Source organism: Salvia splendens, chromosome 17, assembly GCF_004379255.2.
Source record: "Salvia splendens isolate huo1 chromosome 17, SspV2, whole genome shotgun sequence".
Taxonomy (NCBI): domain Eukaryota; kingdom Viridiplantae; phylum Streptophyta; class Magnoliopsida; order Lamiales; family Lamiaceae; genus Salvia; species Salvia splendens.
Genome location: NC_056048.1, coordinates 12,748,240 through 12,770,068, shown reverse-complemented (window position 1 = coordinate 12,770,068; position 21,829 = coordinate 12,748,240). Strand labels below are relative to the sequence as shown.

General features: G+C 36.7%; 2 protein-coding genes across 2 annotated transcripts; one reads left to right on the top strand and one right to left on the bottom strand.

Moving 5' to 3' along the window:
• Positions 1 to 4,196: 4,196 nt before the first annotated feature.
• LOC121774964 (metal transporter Nramp3-like) lies at positions 4,197 to 7,284 on the top strand. The gene is made up of 5 exons (XM_042171888.1): positions 4,197 to 4,854; positions 5,255 to 5,391; positions 5,476 to 6,128; positions 6,743 to 6,944; positions 7,040 to 7,284. Exons 1-5 carry the CDS (start codon positions 4,352 to 4,354, stop codon positions 7,063 to 7,065), a joined length of 1,521 nt encoding a protein of 506 aa, XP_042027822.1. The 5' UTR covers positions 4,197 to 4,351; the 3' UTR covers positions 7,066 to 7,284.
• Positions 7,285 to 9,995: 2,711 nt separating this feature from the next.
• Positions 9,996 to 15,711, bottom strand: LOC121774632 (suppressor of RPS4-RLD 1-like). The gene is made up of 11 exons (XM_042171494.1): positions 15,647 to 15,711; positions 15,493 to 15,573; positions 14,581 to 14,667; positions 12,910 to 13,241; positions 12,602 to 12,688; positions 12,432 to 12,531; positions 11,460 to 11,551; positions 11,316 to 11,354; positions 11,108 to 11,198; positions 10,560 to 10,655; positions 9,996 to 10,470 (listed from the first exon to the last, which is right to left on the bottom strand). The coding sequence occupies exons 4-10, from the start codon at positions 13,233 to 13,235 to the stop codon at positions 10,590 to 10,592; spliced, it is 801 nt and encodes a 266-aa protein (XP_042027428.1). The 5' UTR covers positions 13,236 to 13,241; positions 14,581 to 14,667; positions 15,493 to 15,573; positions 15,647 to 15,711; the 3' UTR covers positions 9,996 to 10,470; positions 10,560 to 10,589.
• Between the last annotated feature and the right edge of the window lie 6,118 nt (positions 15,712 to 21,829).

The following is a 21,829-nucleotide window of genomic DNA, read 5'->3' as shown; positions in this document are numbered from 1 at the left end:
GATGCACCTAAATCCTTCGCATCATTTCCATCATTGCTGCTAGAGAATAAATTATACACGCAAGAATCATCACCTGTTTACAAGGGATTGCTTAGTTATATTTTTTCATTGCTAGTATTTCACATAATATTTAATGAATTGTTTTTGCGTTTTTGCTAGCATTGAACACAATAAATCTATATGAATGATTATATAATATGAATCTTATTTTATTTTCAATAGTAAGTTAATTTGATAGTATTTATTTTCTACATAAAAATATAAAGATAGTTAATATTAATAACATGATCCAAAAAATGATTTTATTATATTAAATCTTTGTCAATATACCATGAAAAAACTCTAGAAATAAATTATAGTAGTAGATGATTATCGCAATAAATATGAATTAAAATAAAAATAAAATAAATGAAACTATTTTACTATACCCAAATTGATCACCAACCATAAAATTTAATCATATAAAATACTAATCCCACCGTCTCACTAAAGATGACTCACTTTCCTTTTTGGTTTGTCTTATCCAAGATGACTCATTACTATAAATGGAAACACCTCTATCTCTACTTTATTCTTTCTCTCTTACTTTACTCTCTACACTTAACACACTAAATAAAACTGAATAAAACTCTGTGCCGCCCAAGAAAGGGGTCATCTTCCTTGGGACGGAGGGAGTACTCAATAGTTAGTACTACATAAAATGTTTTCTTTAAAATGTGGATTTATGAATTATACTCCCCATCCATGAAAAATAGATAAGTTTTGTCATTTTGGACCGTCCCAAAAAAAAAAAAGACGATAAGGAGACTTAGCAGCTACGATGTTTCCGTGCTAAGAACTGAGAGTATGTGCATGTCTTTGCACATTCCACATAAACAACAATCAGTGAAACAATTATTTCGCCTCAAAACCTCAAAAATGGCTGACATACTCAGTGCAATGAACAGTTTCATGTTTCCTTGAGATTGATAAAAATAATGTAGAATGCTTGTGTGATTGTCAAATTAATAGGTATATATATGTGTGTATGGCTGTATATATGCATTACGTATGGACATGCGAAATTTCCATATATGCAATCTGCCTATTTGCATGAGGTGGGGCCCATTTATTTATCTATTTGTCAAAATATAATTGGTGAGACATAATTTCCATTATGATATACTTAAACCACTAAACTTTTTCTCATCTACGGTGGCTAGTGAGGAGGAAAATGAACAAACGATCTGTGGAGGGAATAAGACTACACTACGTCACCGCGTAAAATGATACTACCTCAATCCACGGAAAATCGTCTTATTTAGCATTTTTGGAATGTCCAAAAAAATAATCTCCTTTTTTAAAATGGAAAGTTTTTCTCTCATACTTTTCCTATTTTTTCTTCGTTCTCTCATACTTTGCCTCCTTGTTCTCCTTTTCTCTCGTACTTTACCGATTTCTTATTAAAATCCGTGCCGTCCACAAATGCGACTATTTTTTGTGGGGGCTGAGGGAGTATTGTTTTAATTAAGTTGAAGAATATCTTTTTAATGTGATTTTTTATGAATATTAACTACTACTAGATTTTAGCTTTTCTTTTGCAATTGTGGACACCTCATTGTAATTGTCTATGAATGTGTTCGTTTTTATGAAATGGTTAGACATTTAAATCGAATCTTGCCTCTCTATCGTTAAGTAGATTAACTTATATGTTTAAATAATTATGTACTTAATCAAATGTTGAGTTGAGCTAATTAACCAATCTTTTGTAAGAAGAATTAAAAAACACATATTCCATTTCCATTCATCCCATTAAAGATGACTCACTTTCCCTTTTTGTTTGTCTCAACTAAGATGACTCATAACCAAAATTGGAAACACATTTATCTCTACTTTATTCTCTCTCTTACTTTACTCTTTCCACTTAACACATAAAATAAAGTTGCATAAAATCTCTGTCACCCAAAGAAGGGGTCATCTTCTTTGGGACGGAGGGAGTACTAGTAGTACTCCCTCCGTTTTTTAAAAAAACAACTATTTTTCATTTTGGGTCGTTCCTTAAAAATAGAAACTTTAGAATCTTTCTATTTTAGGATATTGACCCCACAATCCACTAACTCTACTTTCACTACTTTTTCTCTTCCTCTTTCTTACTTTACTCATTTTTCTTTTCATCTCTCTTACTTTACCAATTTTTTTCACTTACTTTACTAATTATACATTAAAACTTATGTTATTTCAAATATTTATATTATTTGAATAAGGAGGGAGTATGATTTAATAACAAAAAAAAGCTGCACATCATACAATAACAAACTACGACATCTCTCAAGTCTCAATCACTTATGTGGACACATTTTTCCATAATTTAAAATAAAAACAATAATTTTAACAGAATCCCAAAAATTCGAATTTTGATTAGCAATTGTAAAATGGTGGAGTCACGTGGAAAAAATCGGATATGTTATTGGGGAAGAGGAAAGTTTGGGGAATTTAGGTTTTAAATTAGAAAAGGAGTTGTCGTATACGAGAAATAGAGGAAAGCATGAGGAAGTCGGAAGGGTGACACACGCTCGCACACTTATCCCACACTCGTGGCCTCGCCTTTGGTGCTTGCCTAGCTAGCTGTGCCTGTACCCGATGAAAGAGAAACTAATCCTAATCCTAATCCTAATCCTAATCCTAATCCTAATCCTAATCCTAATCCTAGTATGAGAATTGGGCGGCCTATAGCCGCATTTAGACCCTGTTCGATACCAATTTATAGTCCATTACATCAGTATTGTATAGTTCTACTTTTCGCATGGACCATATTTTTTAACAACTATTTTATTTTCTTTTACTTATTTATTTATTTTTAAATATAATAAAATAACAAAATATACATAAAATTACGACCCCAATATGAAAACATTCATTTTATTAAAAAAACCCGAAATATTAAAAAAACTACAATTTCAACAACCAAATATCTTCAATCATTTCTGACATGAGACGAGCATGGAGTTGTTGGTCGCGCATTGTGATCTTTGCTGGTAGAACCTCATTGTAGCTCATCGGTAAACATTGAAAGTGGGGCGGGGTCGCCACACCGGAGCTAGGTCCAGCTTCCTCTTCGCTTCAATCGGTGACTCCTGCACCTTCATCATCGGCTATCATGTTGTGCAAGATGATGCACGCATACATGACATCGGTGATAACAGTCTTGTTCCAGAAACGTGTTGGACCTTTCATTATTCCTAATGCACTTTGGACACACCATATTCTCGCTCCACATCCTTCCATGCAGCCTCTTGCCTTTAAGCAAATAAAGCTCTCTTCGGATCCATTGGGCAAGTGACCGTCTTCAGAAATAAAGGCCACCTCGCGGGTATATGCCATCAGCCAAATAGTACCCCATATGATGCTAGCGTCAGTTGGTAGTGAACTCGGTGACCGGGCCGTTGCCATTGCATTGTTCATTGAAGAGATGCGGTGTGTGCATGACGTTGATGTCGTTGTTTAACCTAGCCACATTGAAGTGAGCATGCCAGATCTAGAGACGTTGGTAACTACGTCATGATCTCAGCGGACCGACTTCCTATGTACGATTGGCCTCGGGACCTTCTCCTTCCGAGGTGGTGAGGTCGTCGTCGGGATTCATTTTTCTAGAGTGAGCGAAAATTGAGTTGGGAAAGAGGAGATTGGTGTGAGAAATGAAATAGGAATGAGGTATATTTATATATTGAAAAATGGGAAAAAATAAATAAAAGGAAAATCGCCCGACCTATCGTGTGGATGCCCGCAATTGAGTGGATGATGATTTCAGATTCATGGTCCGTGAACTACACATGGGGAGTGGCAATCGTCCGATGCATCGCCCGCCTATCCACAGTGATAGACGATGGCATGGAGTGGGCGTTCGTCCGTCTCATTGTGGATGCTCTGATAAAAATGGAGTATAAATTATAAATGGACAATAAAACATAATTTAGTTGACAAAATATTTCTCCCTCGACTACTATCTAGATTGATGGTTCGAATTGTCATGTGAATAATTGTAAACCATCATTGAGATTCTTTAATAAACAAGAACCAAAAATGTGAATGAGCTTAATTTCTACTATACAAATTAGTTATACATTAATTAACAATTACGTATTTCATGACCAAATAAAGTTTATATTTACAATTACTTATGTAAATAAAATATTCCAATTTGTCGCGATAAAAGCAAAGCATCCACCAATCTCTCTCTCTCTCTCTCTCTCTCTTTCATCCATCATCCACTACAACTACAATCCCATTATCAATTCCACAGTTCATCACTCCTTTACTGTTTGATTAACTGATTGAAGAATTCAATTGAATTTCTCCCAAACAAAATCCCTAAATGTCTGCTCACCAACAGCAGCCCCTTCTCGAAGAGGAGCGAGCCTACGACAGCAATGAGAAAGTCCACATCACCAGCTACGACGACGGCGACGATTACTCCACCACACCCCCGCCATTCTCGTGGCGGAAGCTCTGGCTCTTCACTGGCCCCGGATTCCTCATGAGCATAGCCTTCCTCGATCCAGGCAACCTCGAGGGGGATCTCCAGTCCGGCGCCATCGCCGGCTATTCCCTTCTCTGGCTGCTCCTCTGGGCCACCGCCATGGGCCTTTTGGTCCAGCTCCTCGCGGCTCGCCTCGGCGTCGTCACCGGTAGACACCTGGCCGAGCTCTGCCGCGAGGAGTATCCTAATTGGGCGAGGCTGCTGCTGTGGATCATGGCCGAGCTTGCCCTCATTGGCGCTGACATCCAGGAGGTCATTGGAAGCGCTATTGCCATTAAGATTCTCAGCCAGGGTGTTCTTCCGCTTTGGGCGGGTGTCATTATAACCGCTCTTGATTGGTACCCTTTTCCTCTCTTCTCACTTCATTAATTTTATATATGAATTGGAAGTTAGTGGTGAAATTGTGTGGAGTTTAACTGTCAATTCTTCATTGTATAAGACTTGCTATTTTAAAATTGAGTTTACTATGTTATCAAGTTTATATCTTTTGTGGACTTTATCTGCCACTTTTTATAAAATAAAATTTGTGAGAAGTTGAATTGAGATTATTGTTATTCAAGTTTATAATATGCATATGTTTGTGTGTGTGTTTGTGAATATTATTTCGCTTTCCTTTTGACTTTTAGTGGTTGAGTTTAGCTACTTTGTATATTGTACTGCATTATTTATTATGTTTGGAAACAAGTTATGATTTTGTATTCACTTTTTGATTGTGTGCCGCTGGCTTTCTTGATGCAGCTTCATCTTCCTGTTTCTGGAGAATTATGGTGTGAGAAAATTGGAAGCGCTTTTCGCCGTGCTTATAGCGACAATGGCAATCTCCTTTGCTTGGATGTTTGGCGAGACGAAACCTGATGGCCTTGAGCTTATGATTGGTGAGAAGATGCTCTTGCCCAAGTGGAGTTCTTTTCTAATGAGATGTTTTATTTATAAGTAATAAGTGTGGTCTCTCATTTCAGGTATCTTGGTTCCAAAGCTGAGTTCGAGTACCATAAAGCAGGCGGTAGGAGTGGTGGGCTGTGTAATAATGCCTCACAATGTTTTCTTGCACTCTGCCCTTGTGCAGTCTAGAGAAGTAGACAATCGCAAGATAGGCAGAGTGCGGGAAGCTCTCAAGTACTACTCGATTGAATCTGGCATTGCCTTGGTCATCTCATTCATGATAAATTTATTTGTTACAACAGTGTTTGCCAAGGTATTTTATGGCACAGAACAAGCAAATACTATCGGACTTGTGAATGCAGGGCAGTATCTTGAAGAGAGGTATGGTGGGGGGTTGTTCCCCATTTTGTACATATGGGCTATTGGGTTGCTTGCTGCCGGGCAGAGCAGCACCATAACCGGGACATATGCTGGGCAGTTCATTATGGGAGGGTTTCTGAATTTGCGGTTGAAGAAATGGATGAGGGCACTGATAACGCGAAGCTGTGCCATCATCCCTACTTTGATTGTGGCGCTTGTATTTGACACATCAGATGCCTCGTTGGACATTCTAAACGAATGGCTTAATGTGCTGCAGTCAGTTCAGATACCTTTTGCTCTTATTCCTCTCCTCTGCCTAGTGTCCAAGGAGGAAGTCATGGGGTATTTCAAAATTGGGACTCTTCTTCAGGTATCTTCTTTTTCTTGAGAAGTATTTGTTTTCCTCTAAAATAATATTTGCATAATGTGGCTTCTATTCTAATTTTTAAAGGGTCTACTAGGGTGCATCCGTTTTGTTTTGATCAATTCATAGATGCGATCCTTTCCCCCTCGTCTGATGCCAAGTGACACAAGCTACACTTGCTATTCTGTGCATTCACGATATTACTATTGTTCTCTCCTTTGGAGAAACAATGGCATTTATAATTTGGTTTCTGCATTAATGATTGAGATAAGCCTGAGCAGACTTAATGCAATCTTTAAAGTAGTTGAAACGACATTTAAACTGATCTTTTTTCATGAATTAATCTATTGTGATAATTTATGTTAGTTTTAGTTGCAAATTTAGTGGTAGTGTGTCATTTTCTTTCATTGTAGAATTGTTAAACAATGACAAATAGAAAAGGAAGGATCCTTGGTTTATCAAAAATATTGCATATGTCTCTCTTGTATTCAACTAAGCTTAAGTTTTGACTTGACTTTACTCTTTACTTGAACAACAGTCTATCATTGTTATGCAAAGATATACAGTTTATGCTTTTTCTGAACGGAAACCTCAAAACTTAATGTGCTTCTGCTATGCAGACTGTATCGTGGATGGTTGCAGCTCTGGTAATCTTGATAAATGGGTATCTTCTGGTGGACTTTTTCTCTTCTGAATTGAGTGGTGTATTCTTCATGAGTATAGTTACGACCTTCTCGGCTGCATATGTTTGCTTCATCATGTATCTTGTGACAAGGAGCGTAAGCTTTTCCAGTTTGTGTGCAAGAGCCAAGACAATATTGGGTTCGTAATCAATCATTTATCAGCCATTCATATCATATGTTACAGAAAAATGATTAATCGGGCTTCTTATGCCTGCAAAACAACAATATCCACAGTGCCAGAGCCAAAACCTTCGATCTGAAGTCCTGCCACTCTGTGTGTAAAGAAAGCAACTGGTAGAGAAGAGGTATTGTCTTTACACTAGTTGATTTCGATGTGATGTCAAAAGCCATGTATGTATTGGTAGGTTAGTGCTAATTATCCATTAGTATTGATTGCTGGTATATGAGCTTCTTTTCCACTGGTATAATTATTCAACTTCATCCATAATCTTTCAAAGTGTTGTTAGTCCACTTTCGCATACTGTTGCAGGTGTCAAGTATTAATATCATTTTGCAGTGTATCAATTGAATAAGCAAAAACAAGCAAGTTTATACTTTGAAAAGAAGACAAAATCTAGCTTCATTTTTAGCATCTCTTCAAACCTACTGTTCTTATGGAGAGAAGAATCTATGACAAGCATTTTGGGAAACTTCCAAACAAACTATTTCAAAGAACTCTAGTACTAATTTCTTGGTTGACTACTACATTCAACTCTATGCATTCCACAAATTCAAAGCTCATACCTTAATAATTTCATACTTGGATTGTCGGGCATATATGCTGCCAAGGTGGCCATGTGGAAATGTTGTTTCAAAAAACAATATTGGTCTATGTTAAATTATCTAAGTTTTGTCAGTGTAGCATAAACCTAGCAAATCCAAGTGATCTTATTTGTATAAGAGTAAACTTACTCTAAAAGGGTCGCTTGATCTTATATTAGACGCCATTAATTTTTAGTTAGAAAGCAACTAAGCATATCATTGGTGTGAATTTTAACCTCCAACGATGTATCTCGTAGCCACGTTCAGGATATCATGGCAACATCCTGTCGAAACTATCCCAAAAATCATGTGACGCTGCCCATCCACGAACAAAAGAGATTGATTTGATAAGCAAAATTTTAAAGAAAAACAGAAATAGATGAATAAAGCATCCATAGTACTGGACTAAAAATTAGTTCCAAAATCTGTCACAACCCATTTTTTAACAGTCACGTTAACATCATATTCAATTTCAGTCACCATTTTAAACATTTATGAAAGAAGTTATAAATAGGAAAATAACATAAATTAAGACAATGCTAAAACATACGAAGTACTAGTTATTATTAAAAAAACGTACAAAGGAAAATATATAAGAAATTAAAAAAACATAGTAGAATAAAGAAAAAAAAGCACATCAATTGCATCTCAATTGTGTGCGAAGGTTGTCCATCATTTCCTCTTCTCCATACCCTCACCTCGGGTCTCCTAGATGTGGACTTCAGCCTGCAGCGCTATGTGTGTCTCAGTCCCCATGGGACGACTTTCTGTTGGCATGTGTGCCCCAAAACACTCCTTCATAGGAGTGTTTAAGACGAAGGCATCACCACCAATCATTAACATTACACTCCAGCTGCTATCTCCAACTTTTCCACAAACCACATTCAACTCATACATACAATCTCACGCGTGCAACCATTATAGTACATTACATGTTCAATGTCGTGATCCATCATAATTCATTCACATATATTTAATCATTCAACAACTCAACCTTTATTAAATGTTTTGCTTTTGATTTAAGCATAATCCTTAATTTCTCCTAATTAAATGTTTTGCTTTTGATTTAACACGTGTTCTTTTTATTGTTAGCAACCCAATTAGCCCAATGGACTAGCCCGAAATCTAAATGTCAAGGTTCAAAATTTCTAACTCAAATAAAATTCTGGCCCGGTTAGCCAACACCCAACTAAACCACAACCCGAATAGAATTGACCCAAAACCTGCTTAGCTGGCCCAGTTGATATCTCTCTTTTTATTCGAATCCATCAGATAAGACCACTCAAAATCATACATGTCCTCATTCTCATGGTTTTATACGAGAACTACACTAATTTAAATGTACGGGTCCTTTTATATTGCTTATAGTATCATAATCCAAAACTAAGATCCAATCTACACCCTTAGATTTTGAGATGAGTGGGTGAGATTAAACTTTACGAATTTCAATAAATAGTAAACAAAATATCAACAATCGGGTAAGATCGTCATTCTGTTATCATATTATAATTTTTGTGGTTTTTTTATATCAACATAGAGCATTACAAATATCAACACAATGACATGAGTATTTCAACACAAGTATACGAAAATATCAACACAATTTTACTGATATTTTACAAAAATATACAAAATCTGTTTATCAACATATACAAAAAATGAAATAAACATTACTCGTCAAATTTCATCATCTGAACATATTTGGAACATATGCAATTGAAATCTCGTTAGAATCCTTATAAAATTACTTTTAATTTAATATATTTTTTACAAAAAAATAATTTAAATCGAAAGAGCCACGTAATTTAATGTTTTGAGATGGTTTAGAAGACGGATAGTAGTAATTTTAACTATCATATATTGATATTAATACTTTTAAAATTTATTTACTAAATATTTAAATTTAAAATATAATTTACTGGTCATTATTTCAACCAATAGATCTTTTAATCTAATGACTAAAAATTAATCTTAATATAGAATAATTAGTTAGCAATTGATCATAGTCCATTTTACATACATATACTCATATTCATCGTTAAAGGCTGAATCCATTTTACATACATATACTCATATTCAACGTTAAATGCAATTCAGCCTTAGCTTGACAAAAACACATGTATATAGTATAGGCATCATAAACTCTATTTCTCCACCCTCGTAATTATCATTATTTGTAAGGGTTGAGAGCTGCGTTTTCAGCACTGCAAATCCTGCTGTGCTCTTTGGCACAGCAGAGGATCCAAGCCCAACTTTTGAGCTGTGACTACCAAATATAGAATTCGGAACATATTCACCATTGCGCAACATGAAAAATACAAGATACTGATGACAAAATATAGTTCAATCAGTAAGACGTAAATCCTCCAATCAAAAGGCTAATACTGATTCTAAAACTGACCAGAGGCAGTTAACAGAGTTTCTCTAACAACCTCAAGACTTAAATAACACTGGCAAACCAAACATTATACGAGGTTAATTAATCTAGATTAATAACTAGTATTAGATTGCACAACAATACATACACCTAACAAAAACACTTCATAAAATGCGAACGCCACATAAACTGGTCCTTCCTGCGGCGTCCGAGTCAAACCTAAAAACTCACTCATATCTTATAGATGAGTTCCTCAATCAGAGTAGGTGCTCAACGCCGCAACAACTAGTCCTGTTGTTTCAAGAGTTGAGGCTACATCAGGGTACCCTTTCCACGATCTTGAGGGAAGGATACAGCCAGCTTTTCACGGAAGATATAAACGAGTTAGGGTCGCGTTCTAGAATTGCATCCCTGAACGCCCTCTGGAATGGTACCAGCGAATTCCATGTTGGCGGCCATAAACAGCCCAAGCAACACAACCAATCCAATTACAGCAGTGCCTCTTGATAACGGCATAAAATTATACCTGCAAGTAGCAATTGAGCACGAATCATATAAGTGAAACGTCACTAAGTGCAATGCGCACATGTTATGGCACTCCAAACATATTCTCACCAGTAATAAGTCATCCTTAAAATTGCCCCCCTAACATTCTCGCACATCAAAATCGGTTGACCCATAATTTTCACCACAACAAGCATCACAGAGTGCCTGCAAAATCCAGTTGCTTTTGACAATCTAGGCTACAAGAAAAGATGATGCATGTATTCCATTTTTTTGATCAGTTCCATATGTCCTCCATCCCACTATAGTCGAGTCGTATTCCTTTTTGAGCTGTCCCACTATAGTTGATTCATTTCCTTTTATGACAAAAAAAACAACACATACTTGAGCTTTGCTCCTTTATTTTCTCTCCTTTTTTACTCTATCTTCAATTATTTATTTTATTCTCTCTTCAATTATTTATTTTATTCTCTGTCCTACTTTATTCTCACTCCATTTAACTAACTAAACACTTTTTCCTTAATCTCAGTACCCAAATGAAATGTCTCAACTACATAGGGACGGATGGAGTATATTGCAGGAACAGGATGAGAATTTATGTTCAATAGAGCCAGGTGATATTAGAAGCACAGAAGAATTAGGTGGTATGGAAGAGATACCTCCCATGCTGAAACCATTTCCATTTCGAAGTCATCCCACCTTGAAGGTGTGCAAGGAGTTTTGACAGCAAAATCATACCCAATTGGATCCCTGATAGGAGCAAACAAACAACAAAATTTATAAGCAGATGAAGATAAGTTTAAAACAGTAACCATACAAATTGATAAGTTATCAATATGAAGTGGACCAGAAGGATATGTAGCATACGTTTGTGTTAAAGAGATCCTAGTTCCTTCAAGCTGTTTTCTGAAATGAGAAAATGATCAAAGGAGTTCGTGTTACAAAATTTCAACATTTATAATCAAACGGACAAAAAAGTGTTTGCAAAAAGAAATGTTCAACAAAGAGTACCCCTCAACTGCCGTACTGTGGCACCAAGTAGCCAACCAGAAATCCTGGCCCACAGCTTTATAAAGGTCTGAGCATGATTCTGCATTCATTATCTGTAATGTCAACGAACAACACAGTTCAGAGCATAATACATAGGAAACCAACAAAGCACAATAAAAGAAATATCCATGAGCTGAAAAAAGAACCAAACTGAGCATTGATTGCGATTCAATATAAGTTAGCTCAAATTTGTTATTAAGTAATCTTGTAGCATTGATACTGTCCATGTCTTTTAGGTTTAGTTCAGTGGAGAACCAGGGAAAACAAGGTGATTGTAGCAAGATGCAAGATTGTAGAGTGTAGATACGTATTAGTATCCCTACAGGGGGGTATCTACAGCATAGTCAACTCATCAGCCTTACTCCAGTAAAGTTTCATAAAAAAGAAAAAACACTAATACCACTCTAAAACAAGAGGTTTTTCTCCTGATATTTCCACCTAAGAAGAAACAGGACTGGTAACATGATCAAGAAATTGTACATCGATAATATCCCAACCTAAATTGAGCAGCATACTATATTACTACGAATCACGATAAGTGTGCTGTAGAATGGAGGGCATGGGTTTTAATAACCTGAGTGGATATGTTTTCAGTGGATAAAGAGTCCCACAAAGGGTATTGTGTTAGGTAATTAAGTATTGAGTTTTTGGTAAATATCGAGTGTGAATGAGGTTCAAATATATAAGGGAATGGGTGGGATCATGTGCCAAATTAGAAACACCCCACTTACTGGGGATGGACGAAAATGGCAAAAACACCACAACACTTATCGTGGACCCAATAATGAACTGACAAACAATAGTTCTATTGATGGGAAGTCTAGAAAGGCAAACCAAAGTAACTAATCTTGCAAAAACAGTAGAGTCCATGAAAGAAGACAAAAAAAGTGAAGATGCAGAAGATTTAACGTTTGACTTGTTCAACAATATTACTTCTTGCAATTTTCCATCTTCATTGAGATAGATGAGGTTGTTCTTCTTGTCACGGGCATACTTATTCTCCTTCATTAATGTTTTGGCAACACTGAATGCTCTGCAGACCAACAAGCAATGAATGATTTCGTCTCTATTGAATCTAAGAGGAGTTTGGGATTAAAAATTACCTGTAAAATTTTGGGAAATAGCGTACCACTTTTGCTTGCCCAAGAACAAGAGGAGTTTCGGATCCAAATCCAGAATTAAATTCCTCACTAGACAACCAAAAAAAACCGCACAAGAAATTAAGCTTAAATGCACATGAAAATATACATACAGTTATACACATAGTGAACAACTCTTTTCTTCCTCAAATAATATCTAACAATTCACAGCACCATTGATCCCCATAGTTTAAATTTTGCATGGTGCAGATGGCCGTAACGCCAACTCTTTTCTCTCATAAATCTCAAGTAGATGAACAGAAACGGAATACCTCAGTTTGTTAATCCAAACAACTTGATCACATGGTTCAGATATTTGTCTCCATTTGACAGCAATTGAATAAACACCATGCCATGGCAATGAAGGACGCCTGAATGGTCTATCTTCTGCTACATTACTGGTAGTTGATGATTCAAAAAAACTGCTAGTGCTGCAACCAGCACCACCTCTGTTATGACTAGTAGGGATAAGTTCTTTTCTCCTCACTTTCTTTCCATGCTTAAGACAACCTTTATTTGAATGCTTCCAATCAGTTTGTATAGAGCGCCAAACTCTGACAACTTTCTGTGCAATCTCTAAAGCAGCAAGTCCCGCCATTCAGTACTGATTCATGTTTGGATAAAGATTATCAGTTGGTGCAAAACCCAACAGTAGAGTAGCAAATAGTAAGAGGGCAAGAAAAGCAAAGAACCAGAACCATTTGAGGAGAAAAGTTTTGAACTAACTCAATGTGTGCTAGTTAATACAATCCACATTTGCTAATGCTAATTCACGGTTATCTGCTTGTTGGCTATATCAGCATGAGAACTGACATTTACTACTCAAGGTAGCAACAGCTAAATTGAATATTTTCAGATATCTCGTACTAAAATATTTAATGTTTTGGCCTCAAATTGTTCTCCAAACTAACTCATTTCAAAATTTAATACATGTAGGAAAACTAAATTTGAAAGCCAAAGTCCTATGCTTCAAATAATTGATTTGTCACACGTTCAACAATCAACTAATTAAAGGGCTACAAATATAAGAGAATGATGTCTTGAAATAAAATACTAGTCAAGAAATAAAGATAAAGCTTGACATAATATTAGTATGCTAATACTAAGCTTTTAATGACATGTTAGCTACAAGTATCTCTAACACAATGATATGGGTGGCGGTTGGAAAGTATACAGGTGCGGGAATAGGGAAGTCGTTTGTCCAAGTAAGCGCCTGCAGAACAACCCCACAGATCCCGACTGACTTGGTAAGTTGTTCATGCTAACCGATAGAGAAGATTTGGAGAGAAAATTGGAAGTCTTGTTAGGTTGAGTTTCATTGCTTCTATTTTTGCTGCATTAGTCGCTATATATAGTGAGGACCCTAGGCAATAGAAATCATCTTGGGAAATCAGTAATAGGACGATTTAGTCATTGGCCTCCTGCGTGAGAATTCCTCTTTCGTTGTTCATTTTCTGTTTGTTTATTTCGAGCATTAAAGTCATATCTCTTCTCACAAATTCCCCAGTTCTGTTTGAACACATATGCAGGAGGCCAACGACTAAATCGTCCTATTACTGATTTAGGGGCATGTCCATACATATTCGTGACTGTGACCTGCCTTCCAATAGTGATAAATGCATCTAGGGGCATGTCCATACAATATGTATAAATATATGAATTAATTGTATCCTTAAATCTTCTGAAGTATGTACAAGTTTCTTATGGCAAAGAAACAGAAGCACTGTAGAAGACATCATGAGAATTTAAATTTATTCAGAGTAAAAAGGTCAATAAGTTGCAAATCATAATTCAGCTTGATTGCATAGCATGCTCAAACATAAATATAAAAAGAATCCAGATACACTTTCTAACCTATGCCTACATAATACGGTAACAGAACAATCAGATGATTGACGCGATAGCCACGGCCTAGGAAGGATGATGTGAGAAATTAATATTACCTTAAAGAGGGGATCTATGTCACCATCAAAGTCAAACCGTGATAACTCAGTATTAAACTTTGAAGCTGTGTACAGCGCAATTTCTTTCTGCAACAATAGATTATAGACACAGCAATAAGAATGATGAACAGTCACTCCTCACACTAAAGCATGGTTTTGGGATACTCTAATAGATTAACATTGATCGTGGATAAAATGATGTCTATATGGAGAACAAGAACAGATAGATGAATGATACAACTCATACGACCGAGAATTCCGACTTAGTAACATTCCAAATTGTTTTTTTGAAGCCAATCATGTGTTCAAATGTAGATTCAAGTATCCATTATTCCACCATGCTACTGCAATGAATCTTTTCTGCATATACACTTTTCCAATTGCTCAGATGATATATCAGTTTTATATGCTAAATGTACTATTTGGAGATTCTAAAGCACCCTGGAACAACTAATTTCCGAAAATTGTGCCGAAGATGAAATGAAATGACCAAAGACAAGCGACATGCAAAGTTATGACTAAATTCTTAGGATTCCCTCACTCTCTAACAACACTTATCACGCTCATCAAAGTTGAAGCCTAATTCCTCAGTCTAAACTCATGGTACCTACAATATAGTGAATATACTCCAATGTACGATAATAAGTCAAACAAATCATGGATCACATGATATTCTAAGGAGCTCCAGTTTACTCAGAAAGAATAGCCAACTCTAAAAATAGCAGAGACTTGCTGGGTGAAGCCAAACACTACATAAATCACATATATAATAAAATTTGTAATTACTTTGAACTTGTTTGTAACATGAATACAATTATAATTCAACAATAATGCTGTAATACTAATAGACAGGTGAAAAGTGAAATTCGTCAGACAATCACTGGAAATAAGTCGTACTGAACAATAAATAACCTGATAGAAGGCTAAGCACTGGAGTATAAATTTTTCCATTGAATCTAATTCAAGATCTAGGGCGGCATCATAATATTTAACCTGCATCATAAGATCCACTCCATGAATAACACTATCATAGAGGGAATAATAAGGAATATGGAGAAAGTCATACTGCTTCTTTAAATTCTCCAATAGCATGATAGCAAGAAGCTCTTAGATACAAACATTCGATATTCGAACTATCACTACTCAATCCCGTTGATAATTCCTTGATGGCATTCCTACAATCATCATGTTAAACAGTGGATCAAATTTCATCTGAAACTCAAGTAATCTAGTTTAATATACTACCTCCATCTTTGAAAAATATAAACTTTTGAAATGGCACGTGTTATAATTCATAATTGGTAAGGTAAGAGAGAGATAGCAAGAAAAAGAGATTGAAGTATTATTAGTGGAGAATGGCTCCAGTCTCATTAGATAGAAAAAGATTTCCTAAAATAGAAAGTATAAAAAGTTTCTATAACGAACCAGAATGGAAATAGTTTCTATTTTAAAACACGGAGGTAGTATGAATTATGAAACAAACACGTCAAACCTAATGGTTTTCATGACAAGTATATTAAGACAAAGCATGCCAGTAGGAGATAGACTATGAATTTTCAAAATAAATAATCCAAAGAACTATAAGTAGTACACACACACATAGGAAGAGTAACATAATTACAATTTTCTACGCAGAAAGTACAAATAACTTAAGGAGAAAAACTTACAGCTCACGAGAAATTACACATAATATAAAGTTAATACAATGCTAAAAGCTAAAGTTGTGGAAGAATGCTTATATCTTGAGGTTTATGTATTTAAGTCAAAAGGAAATCTCTGAGCATATGCTGACCAAATTGGGTATATCTCCGAGCTTAAACATATAACAATAACATAAAATAAACCACAACATAGAATAATACTCCCTCTGTCTCATAAAATAGTCTTCTTTTTCCATTTTGGTTCGTCCCAAAAGAATAGCCCTTTTTATTTTTGGCAAGTCTTTTCTCTCTTATAAAGTGGGTCCATTCTACACGAATAATATTTCAATCACTTTTTCTTTATACATCTCTCCCACTTTACCAAATTCACATTAAAACCTGTGCCATCCCCAAAGTTCCTATTTTTATGAGACGGAGGGAGTATCAAATTTTATATCTTATAATTCAAACCTTACTTTATAATACATAACAATAGCTAGCATATCCAGCCAAGTATCAGACACAACCATATTAACTTTAGAATGTTACCTGTGTTCTCCCATTCCATGGAGAAGAAGCCCGTGCAGGTGGTATGCTTTGGCAAACCTGAGCAGCAGTTGAAATCAAAAATTTTAACTACCTCTTCAGTATGATATGCAGGTATGTAAAACCACAAACACCTTAAAACCTCAATTTAAACCAACTCTATTAAGGATGAAAATAACTCTAGACTCTAGACCACATATTGAAGGCTATATTGAAGATAAATTTTCAAAATCTGTTAGTTCTCATACAATTAAATATCTTATTAACCAGCTTCATGGTCATGGAAAAAGATAATTACTAAGATACTTTTTTTATACATGTAGTGACCAGACTGAATATTCATTAGGCAATCCATGTGACCTCTGATTGATGTGTGAGTAATTAGCATGACAAAAACCAATATACGGAGTTCATATCTGGACTCTGTATAAGAAACTTGAAGGGGGATTTACACAAACTTCTTTAGATGACTACATGGGCAACGACTACGAAACATTAGGTACTTAGGTCCCATAAACTTCTTCCAAGTAAAGGTTACATGAAGAAACAAAAGAATGCATAATCTAGTAACAAAATTTTATTTTCAGTAGGAATGGTAGAATAAAGATAGATTCAATTTAGGAATGGACCAAAATACGAATTTGGTCCAAAAGATCTACTTTTTGAAAATCAGGTTCATAATAATGAAATCCTTGTCGGAGCGGTCCTTTTTTGAAGGTTCCATCAAAAAACTAACGGTCATGCCATTGTGCAATTAGCGTTGACCGTTAGTTTTTTGACGGAACCGTCAAAAAAAGGACTATTCGGCGACATTTTCATTTGTTATGGACCCGCTTTTCAAAAAGCGAATGTTTTGGACCAAATTTGTATTTTGGTTATATGTTTAGGACCAAAATTGACCTTTACTCAAATATCAATTTACAGATTGTGTCCCCAGATGAAAAGACAATATAGACTCGTGTAGGCCAAACAACTCCTTCATACCTTCCCAAGTCGCGTTCAAGGAAAAAATATGAGCTATATCCTACCGGGTAAACAAATAAAATATGGTAACAAAGTAAATCCAATGAGCATTTAAAAGAATAATTACTAAGATTCATCACTTGTAAGTCACCAATTGTCCACATGTGACATAATATTAATTGATCATATCAGACAGAAGTGTAGCTTATCCGAACCTTTCATCAATTTTAAGAATCTCATGAATGCATCGTAAAGCCTTTTCTGAGAGCATCCGCAGCGGTGGCGAAAGACGCCACCGCCGTCCGCGCCGTTGGCAAGGCGCAGGACCGCCGCCGCTGCAGCCGCGCCGCTGGCACGGCGCTGCTCGATGTATCGAGCACGTCCGTGCCAGCGGACGCACACGTGGCGCGCTCCCATTCGTCAACGGCATAGCCGTTGTGTTTAAACTTTTTTTTATTTTTTTTTTTAAAAATCGGTATTTAATTATAAATAATGCTAAAAAATAAAAAAAAAATATTTTCCAAATCCCAAAAATATGGCCGTTTTTTCCCGTTTTTTCTGAATTTTTTTGATTTTTTTTTATTTTTTTTTCCCCAAAATCATCTATAAATACACACATTCATCATCCATTTATCACATCAAATCATCTCTCATTCATCTCTCATTCATAATTCTCATACAAACTATCAACACATTCATCCCCCACTCAAATTCTCAAATGGATTTCACCCATATTATGGCGGAAGCGGAACGCGAAGAACAAGAATACTACGAACAACATCGTGCCGCTTACGAAGCATATGTCGCGGCGAATACCCCTGCTCCTCCTCCTCAACGAACCAGATCAAATCGACGGTACATCCATCGTGACCGGGAGGGAGCCCACGAAAGGCTCGTTGCCGACTACTTTGCCGACCAGCCGCGGTTTCCGGCAGATTACTTCAGGCGCCGTTTTCGCATGTCAAAGCGCTTGTTCATGCGAATTGTCAACACATTGTCCGCACGTGTTGAATACTTTCAAACAGGTGTAGATGCAGCCGGCCGGCAAAGTATCACGGCGTTGCAGAAGTGTACGTGTGCCATCCGACAACTCGCTACTGGGCAAACGGCCGACATGTTCGACGAGTATTTGCATATCGGTGAGTCCACTGGAATCCTATGTTTAAAGAATTTTTGCGAGGGCGTTCGTTCTGCTTTTGGGGATGAATTCCTTCGAGCACCCACCACTGATGATTGCCAACGGTTGCTTCGTCTTCACGAATCAGTCCATGGCTTTCCCGGAATGCTTGGCAGCATTGACTGCATGCATTGGAGGTGGAAGAATTGTCCGACTGCTTGGAGGGGGCAACACTTGAGCGGTCACAAAGGCGGCGGCCCAACGCTTATCCTTGAGGCGGTCGCCGACTACCGCCTATGGATTTGGCATGCATATTTCGGCGTTGCTGGATCCAACAACGACTTGAATGTGCTATATTCGTCACCACTCTTCAATGATGTGATGAATGGTGTAGCACCGGCGATCGACTTCACCATCAACGGAAATATATACCGCATGGGTTACTATCTCGCCGATGGTATCTACCCAAGGTGGTCGACGTTCGTGAAGACGCTCCACAACCCGCACGACCCGAGACGGGTTCTTTTTGCGCAGCGTCAAGAGTCAGCGCGGAAAGATGTCGAAAGAGCCTTCGGGGTCCTTCAAGCTCGATTCAACATTGTGAAGGCCCCGGCTCGGCTGTGGTACGTGAATAATATCGCCGACATCATGTTCACGTGTATTATATTACACAACATGATTATAGCCGACGAAGGGCCGAGGGCGGCTAGCTTCTACGACGAGGACGAAGCCGGAAGCTCAACAGCGAGGTCTCCCCTACGCCGAGGCGAGCATACGACGGTTGGCCAGAGGATCGAGACAAGACACACAATGCGCGATACTCGAATCCACAATCAACTACAAGAAGACCTAATCAACCACATGTGGGCGAAATTCGGCAACGAGTAGTGTCATTTTTAATTTTTAGGATTTTAATTATGTAATTTTTAATTTTTAGGATTTTAATTATGTAATTTTTAATTTTTAGGATTTTAATTATGCAATGTTTAATTTTATTTGTCATTTGTAATATTTATTGTGGGTTTTAAATGAATTTTAATATTATGGAAATGTTTTTGTGTAATTGAATTTTATATTAATTGTGCTCGTCCTTGCGGAAGAGCACAGTTGTGGGTGTTGTGCTCTTGCCAGAGAGCAGGCATGAATAGTACCGCCCGGGCCCACAACCGTGCCGCTGGCAAGAGCACGGTTGTGGACTGTCAAAAGACCAATCATTATCCATAATTCTTGTAGATTAACAATGTAACATTGACAGCATGTAAATAATCCAGCACAGAGGCTTACGTAACTTCACAGAGAATCAGATATTCTCAGGACCAACCAATCAAAATAAAATCAATCACTGATGGCCTATCTATGCTATCCAAGTACACAGTAGGTTCATTTACATACCACATTAATGGTGCATTATAAACAAGGAAAAAAAAGACAAAAAACCTTACTGCACCTTGCCTTTTCCTAATATACAAATTAATACATGAATTAATAAAAAATCCTGACTAACTACACTAAATTAAAAAGCAATAATTGACAACCATGGGTAATTATTAAAAAGCAATAATTAGCACCCAGAGTTTACTGATAATGAGCTCAAAATTTTAATTCAATATCTTAGGAGAGTGAAACAAGTGGGGGTGTCTGGGTACCATGACATAGTCTACCGCGTAGGAATCGATAAACATAATCCTGCTTTTTTATAAGCTTAACAACTTGGTATCGTACTAATAACAGTCAGGAAGAAAAGTACAATGGTCTTATAGGAAGATCATAAATAGGACAAGTTGGAGAAAGTCAAGCAGTCATATCCTAAATTGTGGTCGAGTAAAATTGTCACTTATACTAAAAATTCAGATGAGCTGTTTCACCACCCTTCAATTTAAATGGAATATCTCCTACTTCGGTAAATGGATTTGGTCACCATTTGGAAGGGCTTAAACTAGACTACTGTAGCTTTCTAACGGTAGAATCCACTCCTCCTAATTCCTGAGAAAAAACTGCAGTTTGTTTGAAACTGATTGCTGCGCACAGTGAAAATCAACTTTGAGTTTTAAAATCAATTAATGGGAAAATTAACCTATGGATCACTAAATGGAAGCATTTTCAGTGATCAGTCTTCTAAATTGTTAACATAAAGAGATAGAGTTACCAGTGAAAATCTGAAGCTAGAAAATGCAAATTCCCTAAAAATTAAAATTGCAAATACTTTTTAAGCTTTCAATAAGATCTTTCCATCTTTTAGTTTCATGATAAACTCGACCTGGAAAGGCGAGCAATGGAAAAGATTCTGTGCACCCGTAAGTGAGGAATTTTAATTCAAGTGGGTTTACATACGTAGTAAACAAGTTGGTCACTACATTTTAACAAATTTCTTTTCAAAAGCCCTTGAACTGAAAATCCTTTCACGTTATTTTCTTGCCTAAACTTTTGAGATTTATGTATGATGTCTATCGGCATTGGTTTTTCCAATTATGCATAACAAAATCCGGATCCTGAGCGGGTACCTATTCTGTCTGGATTAAGTATACACTTAGTGAATATGATTTAGTGAGTGAGTTGGCCAGTCATCATGCTCGTGAAAATGGCCTCCTTCCAAGTGTTGGAGATTGGAGAGTATCATGCAAGAAACAGAGAAGATTGCATCAAATCAGGAAGAAGATTGAACGAAATATTTAGACAATAATTAGGGAGATTTGATTGAGGAAAATCTTACCATGTATAAAATCCCTAGGTCTATATATGATGTATCAATTCATTGTGAATGACATAACCGAGAATTATACAGTTCTACATGGTATCAGAGCAGGCTCAGAAAAATATCATCATAGCCAAAAACATACCTCTCTCGACCGAAACGGCGAGAAGAAAGCAACTGTCCAAACCTCTCTCGACCTGGAAAAATGGCAGAAGACAAGCCACCCCAAATCGAAATTGCCGAAAAGATTAGATCAAGTAAGAGTGTTACCATAGCCTTCAAGTTGAACGG